Consider the following 17,318-nt stretch of genomic DNA (forward strand, 5'->3'; position numbering starts at 1 on the left):
TTATATAACTGAGCAACGTGACCATACACAAAATAATGGTTAAATTTGCAATTTTAGAGATCATGCGTCTCCATGTCTAAAAAAGTGGTATTTCATAAATGAGAGTAATTTAAGTGAATAGTTTTAGTCTTTCGCTGGCTTATCTATTGGATCATGTCAAAAAATGACACTTAACTTCACACCGAATACATATTTACCCAACTATTAACCGTGGTGTTTTTCTTTTGAGAATGTGACATTCTGATGTTCATAGCACACCATATTTATTATGATTGAGTAGCATATATTATATAGAGAGAAAATTGAATATTTATTTGGATCCCGTGATGAAGAAATATACACATACCAGGTTGATTTCCGTAACTGTCTTAATCATTTGTATATTATTTTAGTGCACCATGCTAGCTAAATAGTAATCTAAAACCGTGTATAAACATGATTATATATTCATTTGGTGGACCCCAAATAGTATATGAACGAGGGATTTATATTGACTTAACTAATTATAAAAGCTGATCTAATTTATCAAATGGGTAAATGGGATGATACCATCACTACTTAGTTGTCCTATCTATCAACATATGAGAAGTTATTTTTTTGTTAATTGCATGATGAAAAAATTGCTTTGTTATTCTATTCAGAGAATTATTCCTCTAAAAAAATCTTTCCACGTGCGGGAAGGCCTGATACGGATTAAAAACAGTTTCCGCTACTACTTTCGGGCCGTTGAGTGGCTAAAGACGGAAAATAAGGTTCGTAATGGAAAGTTTCCTATAACGTTCATAATTGATGATGATGGTGAAGGATGTTGCCCTCGCATTTGCCAGGGCCACCTTGCTAGTTTGACTAACAATAGCTAAAGATGGATGACCAAGGCGACTATGTCACTTTGCTTGTGAGGGCTTGGCGGCGAGGAAAGCATGCTTCGACTGGTGTGTAGAGGACATCATGGAGGAAATAAGGGGGTAGAGGACACCAACACATCGTCCCCTATGGAGTATTTTCCGCGTGACCTGATCCTTAACAAGAAAGTAGAATGGGTGAAATTCAATAAAGACTCGATTATCTAAGGTGAAGCGATGAACAGAGAGCAGGTTTTTGGATGCATGTGGAACATGAAGTATATTTCGAAGATGGAAATTCTGAGCAGGACTACGAAGTACTGAATTACCAACATGGGAAATACTCATACCTTGTCCACTAGCAGTGTTGACCCTGTCATTGCCTCGGTATGTGTCACGCATGGTCAGATTATGGAGTTCACCAGTAATGTGATGAGTGGCTCCAGTGTCGGAGTACCAATTGGTATCAACTCCGTATGCAGCATTCACCTCTTTGTCACCATAGGAGTCATCATCATCATCGTTGAATCGCCACCAGCAATCCTTGGCAGCATGGCCCTCCTTATTACATATTTGACATGTTGTGTCAACCCAGGGTGTGGTGCGACGGCGTCCGCGCCCACGGCCGCGCCCACCTCCAGGGTTTTGAGCACAGCCACGTCCTTGGCGAGGACGTTCATCACGACGATCGTCGCGCCTTTCATTACGCCGGTCGTCGCGACGATCATCTCTTCTGTCATCACGCCGGCCACCGCGAGTATCATTGGAGCGGGGACGGTATGGGCGCGACGCAGCATTGGCGGATGTTTCAAACGTGTCGGAGGGCTGGTTGTCAAGCATGGCATTGCGCTCATCGTACGCTTGCAGATGGGAGAACAGCTCGCTGAGCGTCAATTTGCTGCGGATCAAGCCGATCGCAGCCACCAGAGAGTTGTAGCCAGAGCCAAGACCAGCGAGGATGTATGACACCATCTCATCATCAGGGACAGGGCGGCCAGCAGCAGCCAGGTCATCGGCGATGGACTGCATCTTCGCCAGAAACACCGGTGTGGTCATGCTAAGCTTCTTGGTATTGGCCAGGGCAATCCGAAGATTCGTGATCTTGGATTGATGTTGAGCGGCGAACATCTCCTCCACTGCGCGCCAGATGCCAACGGAGTGCTCGATCCGATGTACGTGAGTAAGAACTTCACGGGAGAGCGACTTGAGGAGGTAGCTGAGCAGGATCTGGTCCCGTGCAAGCCATGACCCGTAGGCGGGGTTGGGAACCTCCGTCGGCTCTTTTTCTTTGTCCGTCGCTTCGACGGTGATCTTCTTAGGCGGGGCAGCGTCGACTCCTTCCAGCAGATCGACGAGTTGCGCGCCTCGGATGGCAGGAAGTACCTGCGCACGCCAGATCGTGTAGTTCTCGCGGGTAAGTTTCTCAGACGGGGGCTCGCCGAGGAAGATCCCGGGGGCAGCCGTCGAGGATGAGGCCATAGCGGCGATGGAGGGCAGCGACCGACGAATTTCGGCGGCGGCGGCGGGGATGGTTTAGGGTTTGGCGATCAGGTAGAGGTAACGGAAGTCCAGGCCTCTGATACCATGTCAAGATGACTTAGGTCTACTCGGATACCTCCCGAGTCCCATCTCTGTTCTATTTATATTGCACAATGCGGTGCACAGCTGGATATAGATTACAACACGTAATAGAGTCTGAAACCAATACTACTTCTAACAGGAAGTCCATCTCAACTCAAATGCGATTAATTTACAGGTGTACAGCGATCAGATCGATCGTGCCTAGTTTGATCCAGCGAGCAGCTTGTGTTTACAAAAATCACCGCGCCACATGCATGCGTCCGAGCACGACGGAAGGACGCCAGATCAGCGTGCAGCTACGGCATCGGCCGCCAGGCCAGAACCAAGCAGTTGACGAAGCTTGGGAGCGCCGTGTCCCATAGCCATGTGCCCGCTACTCCTTGATGGGGTGGTGGTGTCGATCATTGGCATGAAATTTTTGACAGCTCGAGCTGGTTGTTCGGTCGTTTGGTCTGGATACACCTCCTGCCTTTGATCTGGCGTGGCGTCCGTTAGTTTCACCTGCGATACAGTAAGGGTTTCAGGAAACTGAGGCATTTGATAATTCAGTAATCACATCATCAAAACATGAAGTACCATTAGAGCAGAGTTTTCTGAACTGAGCTTCTTGGAGCTTTCTGTTAGCCTGTTTATTTCACGTCTAAGGGATGTGTTCTCTGCCGTTAGTAACTCTACTTTAATAGCCAGTTCCTCAGTCTCAGCCTGAAAAAACATATAAGTAAAATTGTCATATCAGGAAAGAGTGTCCTCGTTTTTTACGAGCAGAATGTATATGTTCCAGTTTCATCTATAAATGCAGATTTTTTTACTGAAGAGGAACACAATGAGCCCAATGCATCGAGACACCACGGGTCATTTGAAGGTAAGACATACCTGCTTCCTCAGCCTTGAACGTCGTGCAGAATCCCTATTTGATTGTTTCCTGCGTTCACGCTTAGATTCTCTGCCATCCTGCCAATTCAAGAAGGATTAGATTTAGAGTTATTATGTAACTTGTAAGTGTTTCAGGCAATTTGAGGCGAATTGGTCCTAGGAAACAGAAATAGCCATCTTTTTTTTCAAAATGGGGAAATCTCGCCCCAGCTTCTGCATCCAAATGATGCACACGGCTTTTAGAACAGGTAGTAGTAACATCATTTAAAGAAACACGGGAGAGGTTAACAACACCAGTTAAGTCCACGATTACTAATGCTTCAAACAAATAAAAACTTAAAACTAGAGCAGTCATACCTGGTCTGGAGATTCAGCTGATATTGGTGTGCCAATAACACCGAAGTCACTAACAGAGCATGCATTCGGTTTGATTGATCTATCTGGAATGCGTAGATTTGGCAGAGTTGCCAGTCTTCCTGGTTCCCCTGCTATATCATTAGCTGCTGAAGACCGACAAGTTTCTATTCCTACAAAATAACGTGAAGCCTTTTTGTCATCTGCAAACTTGAATTATCGTAGATGTAGAATTAAAAAACTATAGGTTACAAAATAGCAAGAAAATTCTATGAGCACAAAGTTCATGCCGGTGAGACAATTGAAATGATCATCATTGGCAATGTAGTAGGTACAAGATGATTGTATTATTACATGGTCAGTGCAGGAGTGTTTGAGTTGAATACCTGATATATGCCTGTTATCTACGCGCCTTTTCTTGGGAGTTCCACTTGCCTAAACAATGAATGAAGACAAACACCTTCACATGGTAACTATCTGCTCATTGAGGTATCGTCAAAACATTAATCACAGAACAATACCTTTTGGTTGTTTCCGTCACTGGATCCTCCTAGGCTGCAATCGCCACTGCATTGGCAGAATAAGATGCTAAGGCATTCAGCTTACTGAAAAACAACACATGCATGGCGGAACAGAACAGTTAAATTATCGACTGGAAAATACATGTAATGAAATCCAGTATTACCTTGTTTTCTCACTATCTGTACTGCCAATAGACATAGCAGTCCCATCAACTTCCTTCACTATCATATTTCGACTGTTCGCGTTGCTGTTTACAGATTTTGCAGGCTCGGCGCTCAATGGGTTCACCATCTTAATACAACATAAAATAAATTGTCAGAAAACTGTTTTAAAATGAAAAAAATGAGAAAAATATCTGTGATGCAGTATAAGATTTACACACAAGTGAAACAGAATTTAAAAAATCCAGGACTCAAAAATGAAGAAAAAACAAGTCTATCATGATCTGATCAAACTTAGAAGACATGCAGTATACATTTTTTTTAGAACGAAGGCTCAAGCTGAGCCCGACTTTAAATTAATAAAGTCACCACCACATGCAGTATACATATACAACATGACTTTCATGTTGAGATATCTTTCAAGCAAGGGTGGGGATTTCAGTAATATCGTAATTACTTCTAGACTGCAGTAGCTAGTTACTAGGTCTTCTCCTAAATAAGTTTCCATACCTTACACTTACTTTTTTTCTTCTGAAAACTAACTGTAGTAGCATAATACCAAAGGGCGAGACTAGACATAAGTGAAAAAAAAAATCCAATGCTTACTAGGGGCACAAAGGGATGCGAGAAACCTCCACCATGCGAGTACATCGCAGTATATGGCTTCCCCAAAGCAGATGGTGGCAGAGGCTGCAGAGACGAGAGGCGGAGAGGGTGAACTTCAAAAGTTAGAATGATCAAAGATGTAGACCATCCTTTGATACATGGAGATTAGGACAAATACCTGAGGACCCCACATATATGGCGGAGGAGCATGTCCTGGAGGTAGTCCAGGGCCAAAATATGTTGGCGGCACGAACCCTGGGCCATAATATGCCTGCAAGGATTGTAATGTTTCATGTCGGTTAGAATTATTCAAGAAAATGCTGACCTTGAATTATCAGCAGAAATGTTAAATTGAGGCACCTAACCTGCACAGCTGACCAATCAAAGTAGGGATAAGGAGTTGGCTGATCCTGCAAATGAATGTGGACAGTTACTACTTAGACACCACACCTTTAAGTACTCAACTCCCTTATACTAAGTGATAAGTTCATCGAGAAATGATTCTAGGCGTTACACATCTACAAATCCACTGATTATACAAGTATATTTACTGCCTGCAGTGCCGATCTTTAAAGGGAAAATGGCATTAGAATTTACACATTCAACCGTCCATCTTTGCCCTTGGATAGGTTCGAAAGTACTAAATGTCTGGTTCAGTCAATTTCTGCAACCATTATGCTAAAAAAATGCATTTAGAATTTACCTTGGGAGGTGATGGTGGTTTTCCTGACTTCTGTGTAACTACAGCTTCATCACGCCCCATGTTTCTTTTTTATGAATACCTGCATATACCGTATCGATGTTGAGAATTGAGACTACTTAAATATACAATACAGTTTACAAAAGAGAGCTCTTGAAAAACTTAATGTTTCCTTCTGGCCGGAAAATTTTAATGTTTCTGTTAAAACTTAAAAGTAGTGCCGACATACAGCATAGTCTGTTCATACAGCTCTAAGGCCTCTAACGTCAGGTAAAAGCATCTGACTCTAAGATCTCCTGCTATGTTTCTTATGCATAAAACAATTGAATAAAGCATGTTAATATGCTTGGCAGCAACTTATTGCGCAAGTCCACTTTTGGCTGGGAAATCAAATCCTCGCTCATGCTAGCTTGTTTGGAACGGACAAAAGATAAAGCTATAAACACCACAACTGCATAGTAAATTAGTAATTAATATAGTACGGCGTCTGAATTCATAGTTGAATTTGTAGCCTTTAGCTATATATATGTTCTCTTCATTTGTGGCATGCCTCGGTCAGAGCACATTCACCAATCACTAGGTACCTTGATACTATAGTTTTCAGATACTTTTCAACCCTTATTACTGCGTCTAATGCGGTAATGCCAATAGGAAGGGAGTAAACGCAGCATGGCTGTGCTGATAAAATCAAGATTACGACACGGCAACCACTATAACCCGTCGGCAAGCCGGACCAGCAGATTGTCTCTCCCTCCCGTATCCTTTTCAGGTGCACGACGATGATCCCAGCAGCGAAGAGATAGCTGACTAGATAGGCCGAAAGCTACGCCCATGCAGAAAACACAGAGGCAAAGTGACGCGTGGAGACGACGAGGGCGACCTGGACGACAGAGACGTTCATTTCGCAATCGTCCCACTTGACGTTGCTGCAAAATCTGCCCTTTTTATGCCCAGAAGAATTCGTATATATATTTACAGTAATTAAGCGCAACTGCACAAGCATGCTTCCCCGTATCGCCGCACGATTCGCCTCCTAAACCCAGTACTGGACGAAGGGTTAGGTCGAGCTCTCTCATCACCCTCCCCTCGACGGCGGTCCGATTGAAGCTTAGGCGGGCAGCAGCTGGTAAGAGAGGGGCGTGGGTGTGCGGGCATGGCCGTGTTATCGTGATACCTTGTGAGGAGCAACGCTGCAACGGGACGAACGTACCTGGACTGAACCGGCGTGCGGCGGGGAGCTAGCCGGGCCGGAGAATTCGGACAGGCCGGTGGTGGAGAAGCCGAGCTGGTGATGAAGCGGCGGCGCGAGAGGCTGCTACGAGTGAGGTGGGAGCGGGACGCTGTTGGTGTGCCTTTCTCTGTCGTGCGCATGCGACTCTGCTGGGAAGTGTTTGATTGGAGAGGGGCAAAGCCCTGGAGGAGAGGGAAGGGGGAGGAGAGGTGGCTGCCTCGTCACCGGGGCACGCGTCGGCGCCTCATACCTGGGGGAGCACCGAGGCAAGGCCAGATTTTTGGGTCCGCATGATGTGCCAGAGGTGCCCTGCCCCTGATTGGCTGCTACTCCACTCACTAGGTTCGGTAGCTGCAAGAGTAAAATGCACGATGATCTCATCTGACGGGTATCAGCACACAAGCGGAATATGGGTGACGTGCAGCGGTTCCTCAAAGCTTCGTGGCGACTGTTGGTCGTAACGACTTTCTCGTCACGTTCGATTGGTTTAGGCAAGCAGCGGGTCGGAGCTGGCTGTTGGGCATCTGGATGAGCTGGGCTGGCCAAGAGAGTTGTTAATTCTGCATCACTCTGCCACGCATTGCCTTCCATACACGCGGCGACGAGTGTGCCGAGCTACGCGTCCCTCGGAGGCTTTCTCCGGCCATGGCCAGCTGGGTATACCAATCACGTGGGTGACATGGTGTTTGGTACCGCTGGGACCCACCACGGACAGGATGGGACGAAGCTTCCAGGCTTCCACACGTTGCACACGCGGACGTCGATCGGGTGTCTGTGTGCGGAACTGCGGATCCCCTCCCTGCCAATCGATCGCTGGAGCGATCACTTTCCTTGGCGCGGTCGCGCCATGCGCGAAATCAATTCCATTTTTGTCTTGTAGTGTTTAATTATGTTTACATGTAGCTTTGTGTTCACACTAACAGCTTACGTTCCCACTTGCAAGTTGCATATAGTCAAAAGCGTTCACACTACATGCATGCATAAAGTATCTCATGGGTTTACATTTAATGAGCCAACTTTTCAGCACGAGGCTAGCTCTCACAAGTTGATGCATTCATGCACATAGCATCTCGCTCTTTTTTCAGCACGACGCATACTTTCAATTCTCTTTATTTGCAATTCCCTTTTCACAATTCTTTTTTTTTTGCAATTCTCGTTATGTTGTTATTTCGTACGGTAATTCATATTTAATGGGGTCCTTTTGCAATTCCCTTTTTCTTGCCAGTGGTATTTAAGGGGAAAATAACGGGTGGGAAGATCCACTTGCAACTCAAATGAACTACCACTTGCTACTCAAATTAAGTACTGTTTTAAGTTGTAAGCTAACAAAATTTGCTAAAAAAAATCTAAATGAAATTTAGTTTTTAGGGTTGCTAGGTATTTATATTTACCGTTGATAAATAACGGGGCACCGGGTTGATAACTTGTAAACAAAAAAAGAGTCGCTACATATTTTAAATTAAATTAAATTTTTAGGGTTGATATTTATTTATATTTACCATTGATAAATTGCGGCCCACCGGGTTGATAGCTTGTAAACTAAAAGAGAGTCGCTAAAATATTCTAAATGAAATACTTTTTAGGGTTATTATTTATTTTATTTTTACAGTTGATAAATAACGAGGCACCAGGTTGATAGCTTGTAAAATAAAAAAATATTCGCTAAAATATTCTAAATGAAATACTTTTTAGGGTTGGTAGTTATTTATAATTACCATTAATAAATAACGGAGCACCGGATTGATAACTTGTAAACTAAAAAGAGTCGCCAAAATATTCGAAATGAAGCTAGATTTTTAGGATTGGTAGTTATTTATATTTACTGTTGATAAATAACAGGACACCGGGTTGATAGCTTCTAAACTAAAAAAAATCGCTAAAACGTTTAAAATAAAATTAACTTTGGGATCGATAATTTTATATATTTACCGTTGATCACTCAGGTACGGAGGCGTTGATTATTCAAACAGAGAGGATTGATAACTTTTAGCCCGAAAAAAAGTTTCTCGAAACATATCAACATGGGTGCTAGTTTTGAAGATCTCGTCGTGACGGATTTATTGGTGAAAATGAATCTTAATTTGGAGTTGTCGTTTGAAAGTTAAAACGTTTTGAATTTTCAAATTTGGAAAAGATTCCGCTGACATCAGCAGATTCGTCCATTTGTGCATGCATGCAGAACTTTTTCTCAATAGCCTGCACCAGGTTGATAATTTTATACATTCACCGTTGATCACTCAAGTACGGAGGGGTTGATTATTCAGATAGAGATGGTTGATAACTTTTAGCCCAAAAAAAGTTTCTCGAAACATATCAACATGGGTGCTAGTTTTGAAGATCTCGTCGAGACGGATTTATTGGTGAAAGCGAATCTTAATTTAGAGTTGTCGTTTGAAAGTTAAAATGTTTTGAATTTACAAATTTGGAAAAGATTCCGCTGACATCAGCAGATTCGTCTATTTATGCATGCATGCAGAACTTTTTCTCAATAGCCTGCACCAGGTTGGTAATTTTATACATTCACCGTTGATCACTCAAGTACGGAGGGGTTGATTATTCAGATAGAGAGGGTTGATAATTTTTAGCCCAAAAAAAAGTTTCTCGAAACATATCAACATGGGTGCTAGTTTTGAAGATCTCGTTGAGACGGATTTATTGGTGAAAGCGAATCTTAATTTAGATTTGTCGTTTGAAAGTTAAAACGTTTTAAATTTACAAATTTTGAAAAGATTCCGCTGACATCAGCAAATTCGGCTATTTGTGCATGAATGCAGAACTTTTCCTTAATAGCCTGCACCAGGTTGATAATTTTATACATTCACCGTTGATCACTCAAGTACGGAGGGGTTGATTATTCAGATAGAGAGGGTTGATAACTTTTAGCCTGAATTTTTTTTCTCGAAACATATCAACATGGGTGCTAGTTTTGAAGATCTCGTCGAGACTGATTTATTGGTGAAAACAGATCTTAAATCGGAGTTGTCGTTTGTGAGATAAAACATTTTGAATTTTCAAATTTGGAAAAGATTCCGCTGACATCAGCGAATCTGTCATCTAGCACTTGCATGCAGAACTTTCCCTATATAGTATATTTCGTCAGAATTTTTTTCCCCAAAAAAGGAAAATTTTCCACAAATAGTAATTTCGAATGTTACTAAAAATAGAAATTTCTGGTGGATGTGACCGCTCGAGCGATCGTGCGCTAGCTAGGGGAGCCCGTCTGTGTGTTGGATTCGACCCTTTGCTTTGCTTTGCCCTCAATTTGAAAAAAAGAATATAAGAACACCTCTATGCAAGGAAGGTCCGTATTTTGCGGAAAGTGTCTTTTAGCTCTTGGATCCAGTGCCCTTGTTGTTTAAAAAATTTTGAAAATCATACATATTTGTTTTTAAAAAATCTAAAAATAAAAATCATACATATTTATGGATATACTAAATGATGTAACCTACAAATGTGTAAAATTTTAATATAAAATTCTTTATATTGTAGGCTACACAAAAAGGACAAAATCTGTTGAAATTTGGATATTTGAAATATGCATACCTAGATCTACACATTTGTTATTTTTGCCTAGCCCAGAATATTTTGTATTTCAAATTTAAATTTTACATGTTTATGGGATAATTCATTGTCTACAACATGATTTTTTCTAATTTTTTTGAAACACATGTATGTAATTTCTTTAAAATAGCAGAAGCACTGGTGCCCAAGAGCTAAAAATCTATGTCTCGTATTTTAGACACCGAAAGTTTCTACTCTCTCCGTTTGAAAATGTATGATGTAGGAGTATTTTGTTTGGTTCATCTACTTTAGTTTGTATATAGTCAATTTTTATGTGTAGGTTCACTCATTTTTATTTTTATCTAATCTATTTTTAAAAATACCTTAAACATTTTACGTTGATGCGTAGAGGGAGTATTTACGGTGGCCCGTGGTGGTGATCGTCTTGCTCTTTGGTCATATAGATGTTGAGGAGGGCACGCGGTGGGAGATTCGGTTGTTGGTATGGCCTCGGCAATGGCAACTCCCATATCATGTTGCGGAGGCATAACTCGGCCGGGGACACAAATGATAGTTTGCCAATACTCCAAGGTATGGGATCAAGCCATGCAAAACGCTACAATCGATAATCTTAATTTTCACTCGAACATTGAGACGTCAAAGCTTTTTTTAGACCACGTTTTTGGGATCCTCTTATCTCCGGTGTGATTGAATTACTCTCCAAATTAGTACTCCCACTCCCTGTGATATACCGATTGTACGGAAAAGAGGACCTTTTTGGCAAGTGCCATGCTAGGAAATCATCTCACCCCGCAGGTGCTTAGAATTTCAAGGATTCTGTTTGCATCAATATTCCAGAAGCTCTCTTGAATTATTTCGTCATCCCAAGATACGGTTACATGGTTAATTAGATCATAAACAATACTTAGCAGAGTTCTTCCTCGTGGAGTATACACCTAATTCCTTGTTGGGCTTGTAGGAACTCAAGCATCCTCCCATATATTGATTTTATCACCTTCTCCTACTATCCGTATGCACCCCCGCTTCAAATTATGAAGATCGTAGAATATATTTTGTCACGTATAAGAACCTTTTCAACTCTACTTTTCCCTTGGCGAATTTCCCTATACGGAGACAACATGGCCGTCTCATTCGAGTTGAAGCGGATCCGATATCGCAGCGATGAAACACATGTCATAATGAGCTTCACCCAACCTAGATTGAACCCCACCTTTATCACCATCTTCTAAAAAAAACACCACGCAACCCTATCGTAAAGCTTTATGCATATGAAGTTTAGAGGAAGCCCCTACAATGTTTTTTTTAATAATAAGAACCCAAATCTACGTCTGTGGGGACTTGAACCTGGATGACTGGGTTGTACATCCACTTCCCTAACTAAATGAGCTAGACTCGATGTTGACACGTAATCTCAAGCAATAGAAGCTTCAAGCTATTTGCCAACATTTTTTGAATCACTCTGTACACAACATTGCAAAGACTGATAGGGAGATACTGAATTATTTTTGCTGCATTCTCCACCTTTGGAATTAAAACCACAATAGTGTCGTTCCACCCTTCAGGGATAACTCTTCACAAGAACACTTCTCGTGTAAGATCATCGCCAATATAAGCCAACCACATGTAAACAAGCCTGCCCCAATGTTTTTTAATCACCAATTTAAAAGAGTGTTTTTTTTTGCTTCTTCTTCAGCAAAAGGTCAACTATATGTATACGTCCAAGAGATATAGCGCTTGTAAGAGGTAGTTGCCATCAACGACCCTTGGTGTGAACCGTTTTGCAGTTATTTGGGAGCAAAGAGAGCAGGGATTTCTCCCCATTTACAGTTTGGTTAATTAAAATTTAACACTCCCTCTAATCACAATCTGGCCACATGAGTGTCCAACATCATGACGAAGTCCCTTCCAAAAAATCTGTGGAAAAATACGAAGAGTGTAGTAAGATACATTGTTAAAACTCCTTTAAACCCAGTGAAAAAATAAAGACAAGATGCTACACCTATATGGTTGTTTTCATTGCTAACTCAACATGAGGAAAGCAATAGAGTTTTTCGAGAGGAAGATTCCCCTCGCGTCGCTCTCGCCAAGGGTGACTCGGGGGCGTCCCCGACCCCCATACCCTAGCTCCGACGGAGTCTTCTCCCCGCGTCGCCGCCGAGGAATCTGCTAGGAAAAGCCTGGGCAGATGACGGCGGCGACCGGGCGTTCCTCGCGCCCTCCTCAGGTCCTGGCGGAGGATCTGGGCGGGGCTGGTGAGATGTCAGCGCGCAGACCTTCGGGCGTGTGGCGTCGCGATCACGGCGAGTGGTGGTGGACGCCTCCGGTGGTGAGCCATGCCGGCGACGGAGGTATGGGTGGGGGCGGGCTGGAGGGGGAAACCCTAGGTCCTCTTCTCCTCGCCTCTCTGTGCTGTTGGCGGTTGATGTCTACGCACGCTTCTATTCTTGTAGACAGTGTTGGGCCTCCAAGTGCAGAGGTTTGTAGAACAGCAGCAAGTTTTCCTTAAGTGAATCACCCAAAGTTTATCGAACTCAGGGAGGTAGAGGTCAATAATATCTCTCTCAAGCAACCCTGCAATTACTATACAAGAAGTCTCGTGTGTCCCCAACACACCCAATACACTTGTCAGGTGTATAGGTGCCCTAGTTTGGCGAAGTGATAGTGAAATATAAGTAATATGGATGATTATAAGTGGAAAGTGCAATCTGAAATAAAAATGGCAGCAAACAAACATGTAACAAAACTGGTTGTAAATGATGTTTCAATGCCTAGAAACAAGGCCTAGGGATCTTACTTTCACTAGTAAACACTCTCAACAATGATATCATAATTGAATACATAAATATCATCTCTTCACTATGCTACTCTGAATTACTCTCCGGTTGGATAACAAACACCAATTCACCGCGTCGTGCTACAAAAGCACTCCTTAAAGTTCGCGTTCCAAATCTAGTGACGCCCCACGCTGTCACTTTGAGCATCCAAAGATATTACTAACAAACACCACAATTTCATAGAGACATCCAACTCAAATTATAACTCATGATAAGTATTTCTATAAAATTTAGCCTAAGACACACACACACGGTGTGCACATTGTCACCTTCACACCGTGAGACAAGGTGTCTCCGGAGATCACATAATAAAACCACTTGAGTAGCATAATAGATGAAGAGTAACATCTACTTATTCAACTAGATTATAAATATCGTGATCACATAAAGATCATACCATGGGAGAGAGAGATAGACCACATAGCTACCAGTAAAGCCCTCTGCCTCGGGGGAGAACTACTCCCTCCTTATCGTGGGAGTCAGCAACATCGATGAAGATGGCGGTGGAGTCGATGGAGATGGCTCCGGGGGCAATTCCACGTCCCGACAGGCTGCCGGAACAGAGTCTTTTGGAAGAAAGGAAACACATGAGATTTTTGAAATAAGTCTGCCATTTCGTAGTTAAGAAAAATTAGGGACGAGACCTGTTTGTGGGTCATTGAGGGCGCTAAGGGCTTCGATTGTATAATAGCGGAAGAGTGGGCTTTGTGTGGGGTAACTCTTTGGGTGACCCCAACTCCTTGTTAAAACTTTTTCTTAATTAATGAGATGAGGTAAAAACAAAAAAAATGGTTTGCATCTGTTTAAAAAAATAAGTAGCTGTTTCTGCTTTGTAAATTCTTGGCATATGAGAATCATCTTACATATAATTAACTTTTTATTTTTTGGGTCGTACATGCCATGATCATGGTTGCAATTAATATTTTCCTTTCGTTCATATACATGTTGATTATTGTAACTGAGTTTTTTCAGCTGCACAAAAACTGCAACTAAATACCAAACATTTCAGTTGCACTATGATTGTAGCTGATTGTTTCTTTTCAAATGTGGCTAATGTTTTTTTTGGCGAAAGAACTTGTATTACTCAAAGATTATAATTAGTATGACATATTCTCATTAAACCCTCTGGACCGGAGGATAACCATAATGGCGTACAAACTTGGGTTCTATCATAATTAGCCAAGAAGTGGCTACTATTGTTCTGACACCTTAACACATGAGTAACACAGGTTTGACGAACCTTCAACAAGGTTTTTATCTCTTCAACGGGAGAGCTGTAGACAGAGCGATCAACGTCCTTTTTTTAGCATCAATACTAGTTCCAAACAATTCGTCTCAATTATCAGGGGATAAGTTTGCACCAGTGCAAGGAAGCGCCAATCCTTCCTGGAGTGCAGAAACTTAAGCGCCTAGGGCATCCCTATAGCTTAGCAGTTGGCGGCATGAGGAGAAAATAATAGCTCCATCATAATCACGACCTATCATACCAGCCCCTACATTTCCATCCGAAAATGAGCCATCTATACTCAGTTTACACCATCCGATAGGGGCGTTGTCTATTTCTGGGTAGGAGTATTCTTATGTACAATCATCATCACATGGATTCTAGCTTCATCTCTATCTAGAATGAATTTTCCTTCGACAATGTCTTTATCCGGGTGATGTTTGATTTGCACCAGAGATTCCCAATAGCTAACAAGAAAACGTCTAGATGCAATGGTTGTAGGTGGCGTTTTCCCATGGACTATCTCATTGCGTACATGCCATATACGCCATAGTGTCATGGTCGTCATTCATCAGCTCTCCTGCATAGCAGGTTTAGGAGCCAGTCTAAACTAGTATTCACAATGGTGTTTAACTCTGGAATGTTCCATACCTCAAACATACGAAGCCACATCAAGATTGCATCTGATAAAAGGATGGAAGTTATCTTCAGTCTCCATACCACACAAAGGGCAACAATCAGATATCTCCAGCGCACGCTTGCATTTGCTTTGCCAGGTCGGTAGAGAGTTCGTGGCTAGGCACCAGGCAAAATGATGCATCTTCGGTGCAACGATAGATTTCCAAACAAGATCACATTGATGGGATTCGTAGCATAGAAAACAAAAAATTTCCTACCGCAAGAACGAAAACCAAGCCAAGATGCAATCTAGAAGATGGGAGCAACGAGAAGATCACGAGACTAACCCTCAAAGATTTCCAAAGCCTACGAGATTATATCTCGTTGTTGCTGAAGATGATCACTTGCCGCTTTCAAAAGCGCGTAGAAGATCTTGACGGTGCCACAGTCGGGCAGCACCTCCTTACTCGATCACACGTTCGGTGTTGATGACGATGTCCTTCTCCCCGTTCCAGCGGGCAACGGAAGTAGGAGATATGCCCAAGAGGCAATAATAAAGTGGTTATTATATATCTTTGTGTTTATGATAAATGTTTTCATATCATGCTATAATTGTATTAACCGAAACATTGATACACGTGTGTTATGTAAAAAACAAAGAGTCCCTAGTAAGCCTCTTATATAACTAGCTTGTTGATTAATAGATGATCATGGTTTTGTGATCATGAACATTGGATGTTATTAATAACAAGGTTATGTCATTAGGTGAATGATGTAATGGACATACACCCAAATAAGCGTAGCATAAGATCACGTCATTAAGTTCAGTTTGCTATTCGCTTTCAATACATAGTTACCTAGTCCTTCGACCATGAGATCATGTAAATCACTTATACCGGAAGGGTACTTTGATTACATCAAACGCCACTGCGTAAATGGGTGGTTATAAAGGTGGGATTAAGTATTCGGAAAGTATGAGTTGAGGCATATGAAGGAGATATGCCCAAGAGGCAATAATAAAAGTGGTTATTATATATCTTTATGTTTATGATAAATGTTTATATGTCATGCTATAATTGTATTAACCGAAACATTAGTACATGTGTGATATGTAAACAACAAAGAGTCCCTAGTATGCCTCTTAACTAGCTTGTTGATTAATGGATGATTAGTTTCATAATCATGAACATTGGATGTTATTAATAACAAGGTTATGTCATTATATGAATGATGTAATGGACACACCCAATTAAGCGTAGCATAAGATCACGTCATTAAGTTATTTGCTATAAGCTTTCGATACATAGTTACCTAGTCCTTATGACCATGAGATCATGTAAATCACTTATACCGGAAAGGTACTTTGATTACACCAAACGCCACTGCGTAAATGGGTGGTTATAAAGGTGGGATTAAGTATCCGGAAAGTATGAGTTGAGGCATATGGATCAACAGTGGGATTTGTCCATCCCGATGATGGAAAGATATACTCTGGGCCCTCTCGGTGGAATATCGTCTAATGTCTTGCAAGCATATGAATAAGTTCATAAGATACCACATACCACGGTACGAGTAAAGAGTACTTGTCAGGAGACGAGGTTGCACAAGGTATGAAGTGATACCGATGATCAAACCTCGGACAAGTAAAATATCGCGTGACAAAGGGAATTGGTATCGTATGTGAATGGTTCATTCGATCACTAAAGTCATCGTTGAATATGTGAGAGCCATTATGGATCTCCAGATCCCGCTATTGGTTATTGGTCGGAGTAAGTACTCAACCATGTCCGCATAGTTCGCGAACCGTAGGGTGACACACTTAAAGTTGGATGTTGAAATGGTAGAACTTGAAATATGGAATGGAGTTCGAATATTTGTTCGGAGTCCCGGATGAGATCCCGGACATCACGAGGAGTCCCGGAATGGTCCGGAGAATAAGATTCATATATAGGAAGTCATTTTATGAGATTTAAAATGATCCGGAAGGTTCTATGGAAGGTTCTAGAAGGTTCTAGAAAAGTCCGGAAGAAACCACTATGGAAGGCGGAGTCCCAAAGGGACTCCACCTCCATGGCCGGCCAACCCTAGAGGGGGAGGAGTCCCAAGTGGACTCCCCCTATGGGGGCCGGCCACCCCCCACATGGAAGGGGGGAATCCCACCCCAAGTGGGATTCCCACCTTGGGTAGGTTTCCCTATCACATGGAAGGTTTTGGGTTCGGGTCTTATTCGGAGACTTGTAGTCCAACAC

The 17,318-nt window shown here is 42.3% G+C and overlaps 1 protein-coding gene across 1 annotated transcript; it reads right to left on the reverse strand.

Moving 5' to 3' along the window:
* Positions 1 to 2,567: 2,567 nt before the first annotated feature.
* On the reverse strand, positions 2,568 to 7,139 carry LOC127343180 (common plant regulatory factor 1). The gene is made up of 12 exons (XM_051369297.2): positions 6,850 to 7,139; positions 5,643 to 5,721; positions 5,305 to 5,349; positions 5,118 to 5,210; positions 4,940 to 5,023; positions 4,336 to 4,463; positions 4,172 to 4,217; positions 4,037 to 4,085; positions 3,654 to 3,823; positions 3,297 to 3,374; positions 3,000 to 3,125; positions 2,568 to 2,924 (listed from the first exon to the last, which is right to left on the reverse strand). Exons 2-12 carry the CDS (start codon positions 5,700 to 5,702, stop codon positions 2,709 to 2,711), a joined length of 1,095 nt encoding a protein of 364 aa, XP_051225257.1. The 5' UTR covers positions 5,703 to 5,721; positions 6,850 to 7,139; the 3' UTR covers positions 2,568 to 2,708.
* Between the last annotated feature and the right edge of the window lie 10,179 nt (positions 7,140 to 17,318).

Source organism: Lolium perenne, chromosome 3 (assembly GCF_019359855.2).
Source record: "Lolium perenne isolate Kyuss_39 chromosome 3, Kyuss_2.0, whole genome shotgun sequence".
Taxonomy (NCBI): domain Eukaryota; kingdom Viridiplantae; phylum Streptophyta; class Magnoliopsida; order Poales; family Poaceae; genus Lolium; species Lolium perenne.

Bases quoted from the DNA above. Each gene is read 5' to 3' on its own strand.
- LOC127343180 (XM_051369297.2), bottom strand. From the start codon at position 5,702: ATGGGGCGTGATGAAGCTGTAGTTACACAGAAGTCAGGAAAACCACCA. The intron at 5,024-5,117 runs GTATTTGTCCTA...TCGTCTCTGCAG, and splicing joins CATATATGTGGGGTCCTCAG to CCTCTGCCACCATCTGCTTT. The intron at 2,925-2,999 runs GTACTTCATGTT...ACTGTATCGCAG, and splicing joins CAGAAAACTCTGCTCTAATG to GTGAAACTAACGGACGCCAC.